Here is a 21,545-nt window from a genome sequence, read left to right on the forward strand (position 1 = left end):
AAATAAGGGTGTTACATTGGCAGTTTTCCAATCTGCCGGGACCTTTGCCGAGTCCAGAGAATTTTGGAAAATTATTACCAAAGCATCCACAATCCCCACTGCCACTTCCCTCAAGACCCTAGGATGAAAGCCATCAGGTCCAGGGGATTTATCCGCCTTGAGTCCCATTAATTTACTAAGTACCAATTCCTTAGTGATTTTAATCGTATTTAGCTCCTCCCCACCTGGAGCCCCCTGTTTGTCCACTGTTGGGATATTCTTATTGTCCTCTACCGTAAAGACTGAAACAAAATATTTGTTCAGCATTTTTGCCATCTCCATGTTTCCCACCATTAATTTCCCGGTCTCATCCTCTAAAGGACCTACGTTTGCCTTAGCCACCCTTTTTCCTTTTATATAACTGTAGAAACTCTTGCTATCTGTTTTTATATTTTTTGCTAATTTATTTTCATAATCTATCTTCCCTTTCTTAATCAATCCTTTAGTTAAAATCCCCCATAATTATAGCTGTTCCCTTATTACATGCCCCGACTATTTCCTGATTAATACTTCTTCCAGCAGAGTTGCAACTATTAGGAGGCCTATATACTACGCCCACGAGTGTTTTTTGCCCCTTATTATTCCTTATCTCTATCCAAACTGTTTCATTATCCTGATCCTTTGTCCCAATATCTTTTGTCTGTATTAGTGATTCCTTCCCTTATTAACATAGCCACCCCACCTCCCCTTCCTTCCTGCCTGTCCTTCCTGATTGTTAAATACCCTGGCATATTTAATTCCCAGTCGTTGTCACCCTGCAGCCATGTTTCTGTAATGGCCACAAGATCATACCCATACGTCGTTATTTGTGCCGTTAACTCGTCCATTTTGTTACGAATGCTACGTGCATTCAGATAAAGAACTTTCAAATATGTTTTGTGACACTTAGTTCCTGCTTTTTCCTTTTTTAACACTTTACCTTTTACTCCATACCTTCTATCCCTTCCTGATATGCTTTCCTCTGTCTCCCTGCTCAGGTTCCCAACCCCCTGCCGCAGCTTTGATGCTGGGTTAATCGCCTTACGCCTTCTAGTTTTCATTTTATCTGTCGTACCTAAAGTATCTAAAGTGCCTAAAGTACACTTTCTTTCCGCTGCTCTATGCTTTTCCCTTTCACTTGTTCTTGAACTATTTGTATTGTAGATTTCCCCTGGGTCTTCCCCTCTCTTGCTGCTCTCAACTTTATTCCCTTCTGACTCCCCGCTCAGGTTCCCATCCCCCTGCCACTCTAGTTTAAAACCTTCCCCAACAGCACTAGCAAACACCCCCGCGAGGACATTTGTCCCGGTCCTGCTCGGGTGTAACCCGTCACGCTTGTACAGGTCCCACCTTCCCCAGAACCGGTCCCAATGTCCCAGGAATCTAAATCCCTCCCTCCTACACCATCCCTGCAGCCACGCATTCATCCTGTCTATTCTCCTGTTCCTATACTCACTAGCACGTGGCACCGGTAGTAATCCTGAGATCACTACCTTTGAAGTCCTGCTTTTTAATTTATCTCCTAACTCCTTAAATTCACCTTGCAGGACCTCATCCCTTTTTTTACCTATGTCGTTGGTACCAATATGGACCATGACTACTGGCTGTTCACCCTCCCCCTCCAGAATGCCCTGCAGCCGCTCAGTGACATCCTTGACCCTAGCACCAGGGAGGCAACATACCATCCTGGAGTCACGTTTGCGGCCGCAGAAACGCCTATCTGTTCCCCTTACAATGGAATCCCCTATCACTATAGGGGAGTCAGAAAACCAAGTTTTATACAACAGCACAAATTTAGTAAGTAATTTATGGGGTTGATGGGAGGGGGGACTTATAACACCATTTATAGAATCTCTGCCTTCATAAAAAATGTTTCATATTTCATCATGTCATCACACCCAGGGTCAACATTATGCATCAACATTATTTAAATCATCAGACTGCACATACGTAAATTAAAAAGCTGGACAAGCAGTTCAGCATGAATATAGTGCCCCTTTAATGTTTTCAAATCAATGATGCCATAGCTCAAGAAAAAAATCCCAAACTGCAGAAACTATCAGAAATAATAAAAGCAGCATCGTCTTAGTTTGGATTTTCTCAATCCAGGATATCAGCCACAAAAAATGCAGGAACAGGCTTAAAATGTTAAAGAAAAACAGAACAAGTTTAAAAAATGTAGGTAGGTCAGTCAGTATCTGAGAGAAAGATAAGATTAGTGTTCCAGATAAGACACTTCAAGAATGAAACGCTGCTACTCTTGCAGTGAAGCTAATGTTATAACTACATGCCTCTGGAGCAAACCAGTAAACCAGTATCCACAGAGAGGAATAGTGAAGAACTGTGGTGCAGAGTTGATTTAAAAATAATCAATTTTTTTAAAAATAAGAAAGTTCCCCATTAAATGATCAGGTCTATCACTGGGTAATTACAATTATTCCATTTGAATTGCAAATGTTACACCCTTGTTCAAAAAAGGGTGTAAGGATAAACCCAGCAACTATAGGCCAGTCAGTTTAACCTCAGTGGTGGGGAAACTTTTAGAAACAATAATCCGGGACAGAATTAACAATCATTTGAACAAGGATGGATTGATTAGGGAAAGCCAGCACAGATTTCTCAAAGGAAAATAGTGTTTAACTAACCCAATAGCTTTTTGATGAGGTAACAGAGAAGGTAGATGAGGGCAATGCAGTTGATGTGGTGTATATGGATTTTCAAAAGGTGTTTGATAAAGTGCCGCACGGTAGGCTTATCAAGATTGCGGCCCACAGAATAAAGGGGGCAGTAGCAACGTGGATACAGAATTGGCTAAGTGACAGGAAACAGGGAGTAGTGGTGAACTATTGTTTTTCGGCTGGAGGGAGGTGTGCAGTGGCGTTCCCCAGGGGTCAGTGCTGGGACCACTGCTTTTCTTAATATATATTAATGACTTGGATGTGCAGGGCACAATTTCAAAATTTGCAGATGACACAAAACTTGGAAGGGTAGTGAACAGTGAGGAGGATAGTGATAGACTTCAAGAGGATATAGACAGGCTGGTGGCATGGGTGGACATGTAGCAGATGAAATTTAACGCCAAAAAATGCAAAGTCATACATTTCGGTAGGAAGAACGAAGAGAGCCAATATAAACTAGAGGGCACAAATCTAAGGGGTACACGAACAGAGATCTGGGGGTAAATGTGCACAAATCGTTGAAGGTGGCAGGGCAGGTTGAGAAAGTGGTTAAAAAAACCACAAAGGATCCTGGGCTTTATAAATAGAGGCATAGAGTACAAAAGTATGGAAGTCATGATGAACCTTTATAAAACACTGGTTCAGCCACAACTGGAGTAGTGTGTCCAGTTCTGGGCACCGCACTTCAGGAAAGATGTGAAGGCCTTAGAAAGGGTGCAGAAGAGATTTACTTGAATGATTCCAGGAATGAGTTACGTGGATAGACTGGAGAAGCTGGGGTTGTTCTCCTCGGAACAGAGATGGTTGCGAGGAGAGGTATTCAAAACCATGAAGGGTCTAGACAGAGTAGATAGAGAGAAACTGTTCCCATTGGCAAAAGGGTCAAGGACCAGAGGACACAGATTTAAGGTGATTGGCAAAAGAACCAAAGGTGACATGAAGAAGAACTTTTTTTACACAGTGAGTGATTAGGATCTGGAATGCACTGCCTGAAGGGGTGGTGGAGGCAGATTCAATAATGGCCTTCAAAAGGGAACTGGATAAGTATATGAAAGGATAAAAATTACAGGGCTATGGGGAAAGTGTGGGGGAGTGGGACTTGCTGGATTGATCTTGCATAGAGGGGGCACGGACTCGATGGGCCGAATGGCCTCCTTCCGTGCTATAACCTATGATTCTATTTATCTAAGAAGCTGTTTAGACAAAGAATGAGAAACAGAATCCAGTTAAATTTTAAAACTTTTCAAATTCAAAATCTCACTTCTTGTATAATAATGAACAACAATATTTCTATTTATAGCAACCTCCACATCAAAATATCTGAATTTTATACAATTAATTTTTTTTTGAAGTGTAGTATTGTTATGTAGCTACACGTTAAGATGTCCTGTCAGCATCTGCATACAAGACATCTCTACAATTACAGAAAATGCTGTAAATACTCAGCAAGTCAGGCAGCATCCCTGAGGAAAGAAAGTATGTTAATATCTCAGGCTTATCCCTTTGTCAGTTTAGATATAGGCTATGCCAGAAACATTAAGATTCGTCCTTTCTTCAGCCTGGTTCCACTCCTATCTATCCAGCTGACTTGCTGAATGTTTACAGCATTTTCTTCAGTATTTTGTGTTCTAAAATTACATTTGTTCACTTCCGCTTACATCTGAATCATCAATACCTATATATTTTAAAAGGCTGGATCCATTTCCTTTTCTATAATGTAAATGCGTTCAATTTAACGAGCTACTCCATTTAATTTGAGTTTTAAGTCTCTAAATCATCCTATTCCACTCTTGTCTGAACCACCTCTAATGCATATTTTGATATCAGTGCACCAAACTGCACATAGGAGTAAAACTGGTCAAGGTTCTGTAGAAAGTAAATATTGCAGATGCTCAAAACCTGAAATAAAAACAGAAAATGCTGGAACACTCAGCAGGTCAGGCAGCATCTGTGGAGAGAGAAACATACGGTTAACATTTCAGGTTGACTACCTTTCATCAGCATTGGTTGTTTCATTTCAAGTTCTTACCAGAGGTTTTTCTTCATCTAATATGAAAATCAGTTCCTATAGGTAAGCACTCTCTCGCTCCCTATGATCCAAAGTGGGATTAGTGCATGAAGTAATCTGTGGTAATGCGCCTTCAGAAAACAACAGACCCGTTTATTGTGTCTAAATTTAAACACAGGATTTCCAATGTGCACGAACACCAGTTCTAAGGACAAATAATATCAAATATGCCAGACACTTTCGAATCAGACTGAATTACCAAGCAAATTTTATTCAGGGATAGAGCCATTTAAAAGTACTGTGCCAGTAAAATACAACCAATTATCGAAGTCAGCTCTAATAACATAGTAGTTTTGAATTAATTCAGGAGTTAAACAAGATAAACCAGTTGGCTGAGTTCCTTCAAATAGTCTTACTGTACAGCCTTTTCTGTAGACTCCTGTGATGGTTTAGTAGCTCCTTAATCCCTAATGGTTGTAGTTGCATTCAGAATTCTGCAGACACTCTTACCTACGGGATTCAGGTTTTGTCTCTACATCCCTTGCAGCTTTTTCAAAATCCTAATTAAAATCAGATTGTCCAAGCTTATAGTTCTCATGTTCTTTGAAATGCAGTCTTGCCTTTTGCGAAGCTATTCCAAAGCAATTACTTGCACAATGGACTCCAGCTACATTAACGCAAACACAAAAGCCAGTCGAAAACCACGGGTGGGGTGGGGGTGGGGAAAGGCTGTCTAAACTAAGTAAATAAAAAGCAAAAAACTGCAATAATGGACATCTGAAACAAATACAAAAATTGCTGAGGAAGAGTTACACCTGAAACATTAACTAGCCCATTTTCAACTGATGTTGGATATTTCCAGCATTTTCCCTTTTTGCTTGTTTAATCTAAGACTGTCCTGAATAGATTTTGATATAAAAACAGAAAATGCTGGAAATCCTCAGCAAGTCAGGCAGCATCTGTGGAGAAAGAAACAGTTAACGTTTCAGGTCAATGATCTTTCATCAGAACTGGAAGAAGTTAGAGAATAGTCATGCATGTTAAGTGTTTTCAGCATTTGGGCCATTGTTTTTCCCTCATAAGCTAACTCTATTAGTAGTCACAGAAAATGCTGGAAACACTGCAGGTTAGGCAGCATCTGTGGAGAGAGAAACAGAGTTAATGTTTCAGGCCAATGACCTTTCGTTAGAACTGGAAGAAGTTAGAGAATTAACAGTTTTTAAGTAAGTACAGAGCCAGGGAAAGGGGGGAGGGGGTGAAGGGGAGGAAAGAACTCTTTCTCTCTCCAGTTCCTTCCTCCCTTTCCCTGGCTCTGTACTTGCTTAAAAACTGTTAATTCTCTAACTTCTTCCAGTTCTGACGAAAGGTCATTAACCCGAAACGTTAACTGTTTCTTTCTCCACAGATGCTGCCTGACCGACTTGAGTATTGCACGCATTTTCTGTTTTTATTTCAGATTTTCAGCATCAGCAGTATTTTGCTTTGGTTTTCTATTAGTAGTCAACAACTTGACTGGCTGCTTCCTGATGTGTGTCAGGCAATGCCAGAGAAACAAAGACAGTTTCCCAACATGCAATGGCAGAAGCCAGAAGTACCTTCGTTAAACGAATCTGATGTTCAAACTACACAATGTACTCCACAGAGAAGATCAATAAACTACAGGTAAAAACTCCCCTTCTGTTACAGTGGTACCTGAATGTAATTGGAGTCACATTTGTATTCTCCATAATGCATGAATTAGTACAGGACATTCCAATGCTTCAGAACCTGCTGCTGGTTACATCTAATCCTAGGTTGCACTAGATAGAACAAATACTGGATCCAAATAATTCTAAAGAACTAAACCATACAGAATTATACAACACAGAAGGAGGCCATTCAGCCCATCGTGCCAGTGCTGGCTCATTGAAAGAGCTATCCAATTAGTCTCACACCCCCGCTCTTTCCCCATAGCCCTGCAAATTTTTCCTTTGAAAGTTACTATTGAATCTATTTCCATCACCTTTTCAGGCATAAAAAAGTCTCATCTCCTCTCTGGTTCTTTTGTCAATTTTCTTAAATCTGTGTCCTCTGGTTACTGACCCTCCTGCCAGTGGAAACAGTTGCTCCTTATTTACTCCATCAAAACCCTTCATAATTTTGAACACCTCCATTAAATCTCCTCTTAAACTTCTCTGCTCTAAGGAGAGCAATCCCAACTTTCCTAATCTCTCTACATAACTGAAGTCCCTCATCCCTGGTGTCATTCCAGTAAATATCCTCTGCACCATCTCTAAGGCCTTGACATCCTTCCTAAAGTGTGGTGCCCAGAATTGGACACAATACTCCAGCTGAGTATATTAAATCTATTTTACTCTCATTTTACACAATTTATATCAGTACACTGCTTCAATAGGAAACCCCCTTGCATGCACATGATAAATATTAAATAGGGCAACATTCAGCACACCATAATTAGAGATTTCATTAAGTTAGCTGGAGCCTTGGCATCATGAACTTCAAATAAAGAGCTTTATGTCCATTCTTGGCAAGGGGTGACCAAAAAGTATGATCTTGGCAGTCACTCTTAAAAATCACCAAAATTTGGGTTTAGTATCCAGAAAATGCACTGTGTCTCCTGTTTCATTCAGAATAGTACCTGAATCCACTCCTCTCTACATGAAACGAGCCAATGAAAATTTCAAAGGACGCAGTAAACGTCACTGATCAGCAGCTCTCCCACTTGATGCATGAGAAAATTATTACTGTGTACAAAACAGTTGAACATGACTTACCATTTGCCAAAAACATAACTGTAATCAGAAATTTAGTGAAGAAAAAATATTTAACAGCTACCTTGAAGTCTACAGCTTAAATGAGATTTCTGGGTAAAAGGATTGGATAAGACTTCAATGGAAACCTGCTGTTAATGCTTTTTATAAAATGTCTACTTGGGCTTGTTGAACAATAATTCTCCAATTATTCTTCCAGAGATCATAAGTTGTTAAATCTAATTGAAAGTCTTAAAGAATATAGATCAAGCTTATGTAACCATGAATCAGTTTCTGAAGAGCAACTACAAGCTGTGACTATGAAAAGAGCAAAGCCCTACTATCTAGACAAAGATATTGTAGATCACAAGTCTACATAGTCACAACTGTTGGACTGCGCTCTAAAGAGTTTGAACACAAACTAACATTCCTGTTTACAAGTGTTGTTCTTTTTCATGCTTCTTCTTACTTGTGCTGTTTTAACAACTAACTTTTAAAATCTAGGCCAAGTAAATCCCTTTTTTAAACTCAGTGACAAGATTAAAACATTATCTCAGGCAATCACTCTTCATGAAGGTTGGAGTTTCTAATAAACTATGCGAATACTCTTTTCCAGATAACTTTAGCACTTTGCTTTGAAAATGTCCACGGTATATGGTCATCAATAAATTGGCTCCAAACTTCTGCCGCAAAGAAGAGTTCTTTATCTGAGCAAATGCTTGCTCATCAGGATCCCTTCAAGGGCAACAGTTCTATAAGGATTGGGTTGCATCAAACTATTTGTAGAAATGTTAACTCCATAGTGCCAAGTTTGCTACAGCTTTTCCTAAGGTGACAGTGAGTTCTGATGAAAGGTAATCGACCTTAAACATTCACTCTTTCTCTCTCTCTACAGATGCTGCCTGACCTACTGGTTGTTTTTCAGCATTTTTTGTTTTTATTTCAGATTTCCAGCATCCACAGTATTTTGCTTTTGTATGACATTTTGAGAAATGACCAACAGCTTTATGGGAGGTGGAGGAAAAGAGGAGACAAGATTAGACCAATAATCTCATTTATGGAATTTATTTGCACTTGCTGAGATACAAGACAACTAAATAAATTGAAATTAGTTGTTTTTGAAAAATCTAAAACCTAACAGGAAGAATACTGATGTCCTCTTTAAAAAAGTGTAAAAGTAGCAAAATTAGTGCAAGGTCAAATATTCTTCTGTTCATTTTATCACGTTAGTGTTAGACAGCAGCATCTTTTGTAGTTGGGAAAACAAAACTATTAGTTTTGTCAGAATGCCTAGATCAGCAACTCCAAATCTCACTCCTACATGTTAAAATAAAAACCAGCAGTTAGAACAGACTTGCCTTTATATTCTAATCTCAGAATATGCACTACAGTACCACAGCAGCAAGGACATTATAAACCCCAGAATAATTAAGTTGTCTGACCTGCTTTTTCTACTGTTTACTCAGACACATTTTTTCAAGCGTTTACTGCATGCCTTGCAACGCTGTCAGCGAACACATAAATGTATTTGGGAACTAGATATTCCTTTCAATAGAAGATCAAATTCCAATGACCACTTTTAGTATAAAGGTCATCCAAATGAAGTGTTAAAATAATGACAAGCACACAGGTAGGGTAAAGAAACAGTGTAGTAATGTGAAGATAACAGATTTGCAAGTGCAGTTAAGATTAGCTAAGCTAGGGGGAGAATACAACAAGGACCAAGGATAGCATCTGGTTATTGGCATCTCTAAAAGGTGAATGAGAGTCCCAGAGGGAGGCAGAGCAGCCCAAAGCTATGGCAATCAACCCAAGAAGGACAAGGTTGTATGTCTATGCTCATGTTACAGAGGGATAGCCTAAATACTAGAATGCTGAAAAGCTACCAGTGACATACCTCTAGACTCGACTATTTCAATGCTCTCCTGGCTGGCCTCCCATTTTGCACCCTCCATAAACTTGGGCTCATCCAAAATTCTGCTGCCCGTATTCTAACTCGCACCAAGTCCCATTCAACCATCATCCCTGTGCTTGCTGACCTACACTGGCTCCAAGTCCGGCAACACTTTGATTTTAAAATTCTCATCTTTGTTTTCAAATCCTTCACTGCCTCGCCCCTCCCTATCTCTGTAACCACCTTCAGCCCTACAACCCTCCGAGATCTCTGCGCTCCTCCAATTCTACCATCCCCGATTTTAATTGCTCCACTATTAGCCACAGTGCCTTCAGCTGCCTAGGCCCTAAGCTCTAGATTGCCCTCCCAAACCCCTCTCTCGTCCTTTAAAACACTCCTTACAACCTACCTTTTCACCAAGCTTTTGGTCACCTGTTCTAATATCTCATGTGGCTCAGTGTTAAATTTTGTTCGATAATGCTCCTGTGAAGTGCCCTGAGACGTTTTACTGCAGTAAGGGTGCAATATAAATACAAGTTGTTGTTGTAAATTGTTATATCAAAAATGCAAAGTTGGAACTATTATACCATTATAAAGCAAAGCCCAGCTAATGCCTAGACACTGCAATTCACTTAAACTCCATTTCTTCCTGTAATGATTTAGACTCTCAGTTAATAGGACATGCCTAAGCACCCTATGTATTCCTTCCTCAATGCTTAATCCTGTGATGATGTTAACTGTTATATATGTCATTAAAATAGTACTAGTTAATGCATCCATAGCAGAGAAATTGTTTTAGCGCCGGGAACCCACCTGGAATACAAGCCCAAAGACGTCGGTCCGAAGCTCGTTGCAAATTGGGCCTCATCTGCATACAACCGGCGATCTGCGGAGGCCAATCGTGCGTCCTGATGCAGGTCGCCAGTCGGGGCCTCAGGAAAATCAGCCGGCTCAGACATCCAGCCAGCCTGCAGGTAAGTCCTGGATGGGGCGGTGGGGGTGAACTCAGGCCGGCAGCAGCCCGGAGTAGTGTTATGGAGCCAGAAAGATCATTCCTCCTCCAACTGGTTCCACATAAACAGAAGTTAAAAAAAAAGTAAAATTACCCCTTCGTTGGTGGTCGCCAGCAGCTCCTTTAAGGACCGCTGGGTAGGGCGCTACAGACCCAGAAAAACTGAGTGGAGCATGCATGGCATATGCTTTGCACAGTTGATTAGCAATTTCCTGAAACATGTGTTAGGACCCTGATTACCATATTCAAGCGGCCTAACGTCTGTTTCATGTGTACACACAGGACACTTCCAGGAGAGATCGGGTGTGCAACGTCATGCCCAGAAATTGGTCTCCTTAACGCCCAAAAATGGGCGCAGCGGGGGCCAATTTCCCGTGTCCAACTTCATCTTTGATTACTTGTACAATTATTAATTGAACACTCAAATCAATGTTGTAATGAATCCTCGCGATGGCTTGTTTGGTCAGTTTGTACAACACTGAACTGGATTATGCAAGATGGTTCGAAGGCAAGCTTATAAACAGGTTCTCCAGTGCTGGATTTGGAGCTGCCTTACATGACAGGTCTTTTAACATTACAAATAACAATCACAATTCCACCTATAAGCATAACAAACACTGCAGGTAAATGTTGGCATTTTTAAAATGGACTTTTTAAAATGAATTTTGAGATGGAATGTTGCGACCCACTCAGCATTTTTAAGATATAATAGATGTTGTATTTCTACAGCAACAACCACCAAGTCAAGCAATGGTAACACAAACTAACCATTACAATATATCAAAGCAAAATGAATACCTGTAGCTCCTTTCTTTTCAGCCTTTTCGAGATTTTGTCTGGACGAATCTAATTTTGTACTTGACTGGTCAAGGGCCATATCAGACTGTTCCATCTTCTTATCTTCTGCTGTTTTCACATGTAGTTGCAACTGACTGGTGTATTTCTCATGCTGACAAGACAATGGAAACATGATGTGAGACAGCTTTTATTTCCCCTAATTTAAAAAAAAATTCATGATAGTCAAACTCCACTTACCTTTAGGGCCTCTTCAGGAACTCGGTGTGTACTTTTTTCCAATATATACATGTTGGAATGTGAAGATTTTGTTAAGAAATCAAAATAATGAAAACATTTAAGAATGGTCTTAATTAAAATCAATTAAACTGACTAAATCTAGCTCCCAGTAGACAAGAATTAATTACACAAACAACCTCAAATCTGGGGTCTCTTCTTGGTGAATTTAACACTGACTGCATTGAAAGGTATGTCCCAAATGTGGATTTGGCTATTCTCCCAGCCAAGTGCACAGTGCCTTTAGAAGGCTAAGCTTGCCCCCAGGGGAGGAGAAAAAAAAAGATCATGGGGCAGAAATTGCTGCAATGGCGGGTTTGGCGGCGAACGACATTAATTGCACTTGTATGTTCACCACTGATATCGCACTATATTTGCGTCATAAGTTGCTGGAACGTTGATCCAATAACGGAGCAGCCATGTCAATGTCGCATCTGGGACCTTGTGCCCAATGGCTTATCTCCTTGACCAATGAAAGAAAAAGGATAGAGAAAGAAGCAGAGCGAAAGACAAGAGAAAGAAATAGGGTAAATTAGAGTCAAAAGAAATATAGAGACAGAAAGAGGAAGAGAGAGAGAAGAAAAAGAGGAACAAAGAGAGTGGATTAAGAGAGAGAGAAAAAAAAGTGCCACAGGAGATCTGCTATTACCATCACACACATGCATCATTATTTCCTTTTGAGGCTTCCCTTATTCTATATTTGAACCATTAAAAGTTTCCACTGAGATCCAAAAACCATAAGCATGATATTTACCAGCAGAATGTTTTTCTTACACAAAATCCATTGCTTAGAAATTTAACTCAAAATGATTGCATCAAGCAGGAGTTGTAAAAATATATGTTCCAGTATTTTATGAACTAAAATCATTTCACATTTTTTTTCTAAGCCACAGAAATAAGAAACAAGATGTGGAAATAGGACATTAACAAAACAAATATATGAACAAAAGCAGATATGGATCTACAAACAAAAGCAGATGTGAAAGTCAGTTCAGATGGAAATCCAAAAACAACAATATTTTATTTTACTTTATGTAGTTTAAACTGAGATTATACTCTGGAACATAACTATATTATAGTGACATGATCCAGATCAGGCTGCTGTTGAAAAAGTATTTATTCAATGTATAAAATCACTGGGTTTTCTTTTGCTTTCCTGTGAACAAAGACTATCTAACACTGCCAGAGCTCAGTAACATAAAAGACATTTCTATGATTGCTTCCTGAAGCCACATAAATTATTCATGTAGTTTCAAAAACCTGTACCTCACTGACATACATTTCAATAAGATGAATGACAGTTTTCAGTACTTCCCCCTGCCCCTACAAAGCTCATATCTCCCTAATTGTCACTAGCATTTGCAGTATGAGTAAATTAGCCCTTCTACATTGTGAGTCATTTTCCTGGATCAACTTTGTCATTCCCCCTTCATAACAGTGAAGATTTCAATTAGGTCACCTCAAAGTCTTAAAAAAAAACAAATTTCCTATCCTTTGCTCATAAACATAGGTGTCTGATATTTAGATATCTGGTTGATGGCTTCCGTACAGAGAAACAAAGTAGTGCTCCACAGAGTCTAACCAATGCCTTATACAAAACCAATATAATCTCGATTGATTTGCACTCCATCCATCGGATTATGCACCTTATTTGTCTTTTTTATTGTAGCCTAGCATTAAATTGATAGTTTCATAAAAGTTCATACTCAACTAAAGTCAATGTATTTGTGTTCAAAGTTGAAATGAAAAGGGCACCTTTCACCTTCTGCAGATATGGGGGTGGAATTTCCACAGGGATTCTCCTGGTCTCCCGGTGTAACTTCGGCAGAAGATTGATAGAAACATTGACTTAGTTATGTTGTTGTCATTGCAAAAACAAACCAACAAAAAGAATCTCAAATGCAGTACTGTAATCAAAAATGATTTCATTGGTAAAACAAACAATATAAGTAAAACATATTCAAATTTGGAACAGAATACAAGATCCTACAACACTGTACAAATCAATATACTCCTTATTAAAATAAAAACTAAAGAATGATACCGAATGTAAAGTAGTGAATCTTTTCTCCCATTAAAAAGCACATTACATTGTTCCTGCAAGTCCCACTTCCATCATTTGGCAAGGGATCAATTTATAATCAACAACACTCATACAATAATTATAAATACAGTAAAGGCTTCAAATAGAGCGATGAGATTAAAATGAAAGGATATCATATCCAAAACGAACAGTGTCATTCACTTTTAGTGTTATGTACATCTGGTCAGGAATCCTTACATCATTCACAAACGTCTGCAGAAAGAGAAATGCAGGTAAAACATAAGTGCATTAGAAGTTTTCAAACTCAAGAGAAAAGTTAAGCCACTTCCAACCTATTTAGTTAATTAAAATAAACAATGACAAAAAAACTTAATGATTAATATCTCCATTTAAAAAAAGCTGAATTACAAATTGCAGTTAGTATAATCTTATTGTAGTTTCTGAATTAACAGCATATGCTTATAATGGTATAAAAATAAATCTAGCCAAATTAAACTATTTTTTCTGACCCAGTGAACTGTATTAACAGCATTAAAATATGTATAGTGTGAAACAGTATTTTTTCTCTACATACCCCATTCAGACTTCCAAGGTCTTTTACCCGATGTTCATCTGTAGCTGTGTCATAGTTGATTACAGCATGCTGCTTGTCTACACTGCGAGACTAGGAAAACACAATGAATTCTAAGCAGGTCAGAAGGAGACAACCGCCTCCAATAAACAGCATACTGTGCTAATCGGTTCCAGTCTAACATAGCTACTCTCCCTTGATTATAAATATCCAGTCAAAAAATTTATATAGTATGTGCATCTTATGAACAAACAATTCCCATAGCTTACTTTTGTTGTACAGTTACCAGTTAACACCATGTACTTTGCTAGATTAATTACAATAACTTTAAACTTCAATATTCAAGTGTAACTGGGATCACAGATAAGCATTTTCATTGAATCAGTCAGGATTTGATGATTAGATGTATCGTTTACACAATGCTGAAGGTCAACAAGTAAAAATAAACACTGAAAATGTACAGAGGCCAATCAGCATCTTAGAGAAAAAGAAAAGTTAACATTTCATAGAATCACAGAAATTTACACCACAGGAGGAGGCCATTCGGCCCATCGTGTCTGTGCCAGCCGAAAAAAAGCTATCATGCCTAATCCCACTTTCCAGCTCTTGGTCTGTAGCCTTGTAGGTTGCGGCACATCAAGTGCACATCTCAAATGCAATGAGGGTTTCTGCCTCTACCATCCATTCAGGCAGTGAGTTCCAGGGGGATGGGGGGAGGACGAGGGCGGCGGGGGGGGGAGGACGAGGGCGGCGGCGGGGGGGGGGGGGGGGGGAGGGAGGACGAGGGCGGGGGGGGGGGGAGGACGAGGGCGGGGGGGGGGGGAGGACGAGGGCGGCGGCGGGGGGGAGGACGAGGGCGGCGGCGGGGGGGGAGGACGAGGGCGGCGGCGGGGGGGGAGGACGAGGGCGGCGGCGGGGGGGGAGGACGAGGGCGGCGGCGGGGGGGGGGGGGGGGGGGAGGACGAGGGCGGCGGCGGGGGGGGGGGGGAGGAGGACGAGGGCGGCGGCGGGGGGGGGGGGGAGGACGAGGGCGGCGGCGGGGGGGAGGACGAGGGCGGCGGCGGGGGGGAGGACGAGGGCGGCGGCGGGGGGGGGGGGCGGGGGGGAGGACGAGGGCGGCGGCGGGAGGACGAGGGCGGCGGCGGGGGGGGGGGGGGGGCGGGGGGGAGGACGAGGGCGGCGGCGGGAGGACGAGGGCGGCGGCGGGGGGGGGGGGGGGGGGAGGACGAGGGCGGCGGTGGGGGGGGGGGGGGGGGAGGAGGACGAGGGCGGCGGCGGGGGGGGGGGGGGGGAGGACAAGGGCAGCGGCGGGGGGGGCGGGGGGGAGGACGAGGGCGGCGGCGGCGGGGGGGGACGAGGGCGGCGGCGCGGGGGGGGGGGGGGGGGGGGAGGACGAGAGCGGCGGTGGGGGGGGGGTAGAGAAATGGAAAGGTAATTTGCATCACATCTGTTGTCTGAGACCCCAGAAAGGACTTGTAAACAAGATCATAATAAGCCAAAAACACAAAATCAGTTCAATCAGTTTCTATGGAAAGAACATATATTTGATATTTCAGGTTCATACCCTTCTTCAAAACACAGTTTCTCTAAACAGTTATCCCAAACTCAAGTTCTAATTTCAAGGTCAAAGTCAAGCTGTCCCATTATCCTATTGGTGATGGAATGCCTCAAATATTTAATTTGTTCCTGCTTTACCTCCATTGCTATCCTCCATTCAATATTTCTTCAAGTGTACAGTGATCTTTGAGTGCAGTTAAAAATTAAGATTCGATGAGTATTTTCTCTCAATATCTTAAATATTTTTGTTTAAACAAGGAGTGTTTTTGAGACCTGCAGAACTGGTTTGGAGAAGTTGCTGCCCAAATGGTGCAAAAACTTGAATATTTTCAACTGAAACACCCTGCATTGTGTCAGGTGTTCATTCATCTCCCTTGCATCTCTTCCCAGGGAGGTCCCATGATAAGATTACAAGCACTTACTGTTTAAGCTAAAAATATTTAACTCAAGAGGCAAATACCAAGAAAAAATTAATGTTAATAATTTAACTTGTTTTTAAAAAAGGGTTCATGAACATTGAGACTCTAAATAGACCATTAATTTTTTGTTAGGCAATGTCATACAAATAGATGATTGCCTCGTACTTGTATGCAATCAAAAAGTGATCAGAAATTAAATGCGAAGGACTGGAGAGAATATAAAATGCAAAAACATTTCCCCTAGACAATATCAGAATGTTGAAGAACACCACCACAAGATTATAAACCAGAACATTGTCTGGGAGGAAGTGTCCTCATATTACTATTAGTACAAAGAAATAAAGAATTAAGTGGACTTTTATCACTAAAATGGTGTGAAACTTAGGCTGCCGTTATACCATTTGATAACTACAAATCTGTTTGATGCCTGAAAAAGTCCGACAGAACAAGTTTGGACAGTCTCAATCCAGTTCCTAACAGGAGTGACTCAACAGCACAAAACTGTCTCACTCAGATCACATGGCTGTTTGGTGTGGGAAATGCCAATGGCGCCGAGGAGAATGCTCTTCTGAGGCTGACATGCATTATTGCGACTATGTAGAGCAATCCACATTTTTAGCACAGATTTCGTTTCAGCCCTCGTTGCACACTACTAATGAAAGTTCCACATTCTTTTACTCTTTGCTATTACTTGGTAATAGGTCCAACAAAAGCATACAAACTTGAGCACCATCACAACAAACCTGTAAACATCTTGTGGTATTGTTCATGCTAATCTGGAGGATAATGCTGTTTAATATGGATATGAGCATTATGCCATGTAACATACAATGCATTATTCCGCTGTAGTGCCAATTGTGTGTAACTTCGTATGTCCATCTAAGGTCACAAGGAGTAGCTGCTGTATCTTGGAGATCATTTAGAACCCAATTGTTCAAAGGCAGATCCTTGGGTCAATTTGAGTTTCTTTTTAAAAAGGTTACTCCTAAAGTCAATTAGAAGGTATTTTCTGTTGATGGGAAGTTTCTCTGTACTTTGGAAATAACATAAGAAATAGGAGCAGGAGTAGGCCAATCGGCCCCTCGAGCCTGCTCCGCCATTCAATAAGATCATGGCTGATCTGATCCTAACCTCAAATCTAAAGAACACAAGAAGTAGGAGCAGGACCCTGCCGCTCAGCCCCTGGGCCCGCTCCGTCACCCACAGGGCCTTGACCGATCCGAACTCAGCATCATGTCCAATTTCCTGCCCGCTCCCCGTAACCTCTAATTCCTTTTACTTCTAGGAAACTGTCTATTTCTGTTTTAAATTTATTTAATGATGTAGCTTCCACAGCTTCCTGGGGCAGCAAATTCCACAGACCTACTACCCTCTGAGTGAAGAAGTTTCTCCTCATCTCAGTTTTGAAAGAGCAGCCCCTTATTCTAAGATTATGCCCCCTAGTTCTAGTTTCACCCATCCTTGGGAACATCCTTACCGCATCCACCCGATCAAGCCCCTTCACAATCTTATATGTTTCAATAAGATCGCCTCTCATTCTTCTGAACTCCAATGAGTAGAGTCCCAATCTACTCAACCTCTCCTCATATGTCCGCCCCCTCATCCCCGGGATTAGCCGAGTGAACCTTCTTTGTACTGCCTCGAGAGCAAGTATATCTTTTCTTAAGTATGGAGACCAAAACTGTATGCAGTATTCCAGGTGCGGTCTCACCAATACCTTATATAACTGCAGCAATACCTCCCTGTTTTTATATTCTATCCCCCTAGCAATAAAAGCCAACATTCCGTTGGCCTTCTTGATCACCTGCTGCACCTGCATACTAACTTTTTGATTTTCTTGCACTAGGACCCCCAGATCCCTTTGTACTGCAGTACTTTCCAGTTTCTCGCCATTAAGATAATAACTTGCTCTCTGATTTTTCCTGCCAAATTGCAAGTGGCTTACTTGCTTTTTTTATATACTTTTTAAAAATAAAATGTAAGCCAAAAAACATGCATGTGAAACACCTGAAGTGGAATGGACACATCAGGTCTTTCTCAAGAGTTGCAGCAGACCACAGAGATCAAAGTTAAAACTAACTAAAAACAAATATTCAAAATGATTCTTACAATTAGTATGATTGTCACGTTCTACCCCTTGCACTTGGTGCGCATTCTTACAGATGCAAAACAATCTTAAAATGTTGTTTCAGCTGCCTCTCTCCAAGAACACGCTAGTTATACAACACCTCCAATTTGTTACAAGAATTCAGAATAAATACACCTTATAGCCTTAAAGGGACACATACCTACATTCTATTTTACATGGTATACTGTTCTGCTTTTTACAAAACAGCACTTACTCTGACTTGCCATTAGCAAGAGATTCATTGTTCTAATTGATAGAAATGGATTCTGGACATGTAATGTGCATTATACTCCATACTGGAATTTTTAACAGGTTCCGAAAGTTTTACCCTCCTTGTAATCCCAGGTTTATCTGACCAGGGAGTTCTTGATGCCAACAACTGATACAAAAGTGAGCAGAAATATCCCACTCATAGCACTCGTATCCCCCAATTTGATCACTGTGGAGAGACACACTCAAAATGCACTCAATTATTATGCTGCTTTTGATCTAACTCACTATAATGTATGGGAGGGTAGTCATGTTCCATTAATCCAGCACAGCAAGCTCAGACAACAATTTTACTTTTGATAAAGCACAGGCCTCAGCCTGGTATGCAAAGATAACCTAGCATTTGCCCCTTCTTGTTATGTGGCATTTCTGCCTGTAAAAACAAGCATGAACAGTTAAAGGTGTAATAGTCTTTTTCTTATTTCAAATCATCTTAGTCACAGGTTCTGTCAAAAAGTACTAACATGGTATATAGCCATTCCTTCTTAGCATTCTGGTTGTTCTGATGGCTGCAGTGTGAAAACTATTTGCACATTCATTCAGAAGCATATATTCTCACCTGACACTGTTAAGTTTAAAAAGAAGCAGCAATGTGATACAAAATTATTTTACAAGACAGAACTGTAACGTAAACTGTAATCTTTACTTATGTACAACAGTATGGTTAAGTACAAAGAAAAGGCCAAGCCTTTCCCCAAAGTGATAAAGAGGGGAAAACAAAAGAGTGCAGTCAAGCTAAGCACACAGATGTACTTCTTAGCAGCATCAATGAAGACCTGGGAGGAGGTCTCCAGCCTGTCCTCCCGCAAGTGAGTGGCACAGGAAAATCCAAAATGGGATAGTAACAGAAAAATAGCTTCACAAATAAAAAATAAATTACGATTAATTCTAAATGAGAATAAAATCTTGTCTGCTTTCACAATGTGTTTATTTGTGCTCTCTCTGCAGATTGTTTATTTGCAATAAGCCACTTGATTAAAATTATTTACCTGAAGCATTAGTTCGCAGTCTTCTCGCCCAACAAAAATCATCTCTTTTGGGAGTCGGTGGCGAGAGCCACAGCTGCTCACCAGGAACCAAGATGTCACACTCATTCTTGGTGTCTTAGCACCTAATTTCCACAATTCAACATTCTAAACAAAAAGTTAAAAAAATTGCATCAGTAATTTGCTATATTTTTTTCTTAAAAGTTCATGTTTTAAAATAACAATTGATGCAAAGGGAGAAAGAGGAAACTATTGTCCCTATGAAAAGCAGAAGTAATGAACAACAGGAACTAATTACAGTTAGTCCTTCATTCAAAATTTTGTTTATTATTTACTCTTTCCACAATAAAACAGTGCTAAACATACTGGTCAAAATATTTATATTCAACAGTTATAAAACAGTCTTTACAAACTGACTAAAGGAAACCCATTTTTGTTTTTCAAAATTATATTACCAATTTAAACATTTAAATAATTGTAACCAGAAGATGTGAAATATTTGGTATCTGGGACTGATTACATGCGCGGCAATCTTTTCCAGGGATTCAGATGACTTAGACTTAAGAGGACTTCAACATGAGATTACTATCTTGAAATCACTCTCACATATCCACCCATCCATTGTATATAATTTTAGATATAAATTTGGTTGAGGTAATTTTCAGTAGTTTTGCAAGTAGCGGTGAACAGAGTGCTGGGGACACTTGTGCTTTAACTATTCCAACGACTATACACAGCACATGTAAGTATTCATAGCACTAAAGTAGGTCGCCCTCTTCAGTTCCCACCCAGATTTTTTTTCTTTTCTGCCACATGCAACTAAAATAAAACCAGCATTAGCAGCTGGAAAATTGCAGCTAACGACTAAATTATTCAAAGCTCCACAGAAAATGTGATGTGCGTATTTAATTTTATATTTGTAAAACAAACTTTTCTTTTTCAGGCTGATTTAGATTTTTTTTTAAAAAGTGGGCTTGAAAATTAAACTGTGTGCAAAAATTGGGAAATCTCTGGATGAATATTCAGTGTATATTACTAATTATTGTTTAAAACATTATTACAGGAAATACATAATTACATAAATCTGTTCATTACAAACTAATACGAAAAATCATCCAGCAAATGTCATTCTCGCGGGATTGCTGCTAAATTAATTTCCATTCAATAAATTAGACCTTTTCAAAATCAAGAGATCTGCCCGTTTCAAAAATATAAAGAAAAATCCAAATCCTCCAGACAAACCGCAACACAACGTGCAATCTCGGGTGGTCGCCTTTTCTTCACGACGATCCTTCATTAAATATTAAAATAATCAGATGTACGAGCAGAACAATAAATGGCCGTTAGGACTCAGATAATAATTAAACATCACTCGACAAAAGACCAGTGGGTGCGATTCAGACAGGCCGAGCTCTGCGCTAATTGCAGGCGGGCTGGGTGACCGAGCCCGGTTGAAAGGTGATGCTTAATGCGAGGCCGGTGCGACGCCCCCGGCACTCGCTCCATTTTTGCCGAGCGATCGCCACTTGCACCGTTTCAGACTCCGCCTAACAACGGCGGGACAGGGAGCAGCGCCGCGACTGACCCGACAACGGCGCTAGGCCGAACCTGCGGCAATCAGCTGCTTCCTGCCTGGTGGCGGCAAGCGGCCCGGCCCTGGCAACCGAAACCGTCAGCCGCGGTGTGGGAGTAGAGGCTGGGCTGTGGGCGGCGGCGGCGGCGGCAGTGCGAAGCCGACCCTCACCTTCACACGGAGATTAAATACCGCGCATTGTCCGGAGCTGCAGGTACCGCACCGCTGAGAGCCGCCCACCACAGCCACATCCCCCGGCCGCCCTCCGCCGCCTCCCCGCCCTCCGCCTCCCCTCTCCCAACAGCGGCAGCGCAGGTTACTGACGTCAGCCTCTCCCGCACAGCCACCACCTGATGCCAGCATTCACATACTGGGTGGGTGGGTGCGGGGGGAGGTGACAAGCCTGGGCATTGCCATAGTGGGAACAGTGTCCTAACCTAGAGATGATGTGGAGATGCCGGTGATGGACTGGGGTTGACAATTGTAAACAATTTTACAACACCAAGTTATAGTCCAGCAATTTTATTTTAAATTCACAAGCTTTCGGAGATTTTCTCCTTCCTCAG

The 21,545-nt window shown here is 41.1% G+C and overlaps 1 protein-coding gene across 5 annotated transcripts in view; it reads right to left on the minus strand.

Moving 5' to 3' along the window:
• The window catches only part of cep170ba (centrosomal protein 170Ba), a 76,661-nt gene extending 55,432 nt beyond the window's left edge, over window positions 1-21,229 (minus strand). For all 5 annotated transcript variants that reach the window (XM_067991678.1, XM_067991681.1, XM_067991677.1 and 2 more), the window contains exons 1-6: window positions 21,151-21,229; window positions 19,410-19,553; window positions 14,050-14,139; window positions 13,647-13,727; window positions 11,396-11,452; window positions 11,159-11,309 (exon numbers count right to left, since the gene is read on the minus strand). In XM_067991678.1, coding sequence (XP_067847779.1) covers window positions 11,159-11,309; window positions 11,396-11,452; window positions 13,647-13,727; window positions 14,050-14,139; window positions 19,410-19,514 — 484 coding nt within the window. In that variant the 5' untranslated portion in view covers window positions 19,515-19,553; window positions 21,151-21,229. The remainder of the gene's footprint in view (window positions 1-11,158; window positions 11,310-11,395; window positions 11,453-13,646; window positions 13,728-14,049; window positions 14,140-19,409; window positions 19,554-21,150) is intronic.
• Window positions 21,230-21,545: the final 316 nt, after the last annotated feature.

This window comes from Heptranchias perlo, chromosome 10 (genome assembly GCF_035084215.1).
Source record: "Heptranchias perlo isolate sHepPer1 chromosome 10, sHepPer1.hap1, whole genome shotgun sequence".
NCBI classification, from domain to species: domain Eukaryota; kingdom Metazoa; phylum Chordata; class Chondrichthyes; order Hexanchiformes; family Hexanchidae; genus Heptranchias; species Heptranchias perlo.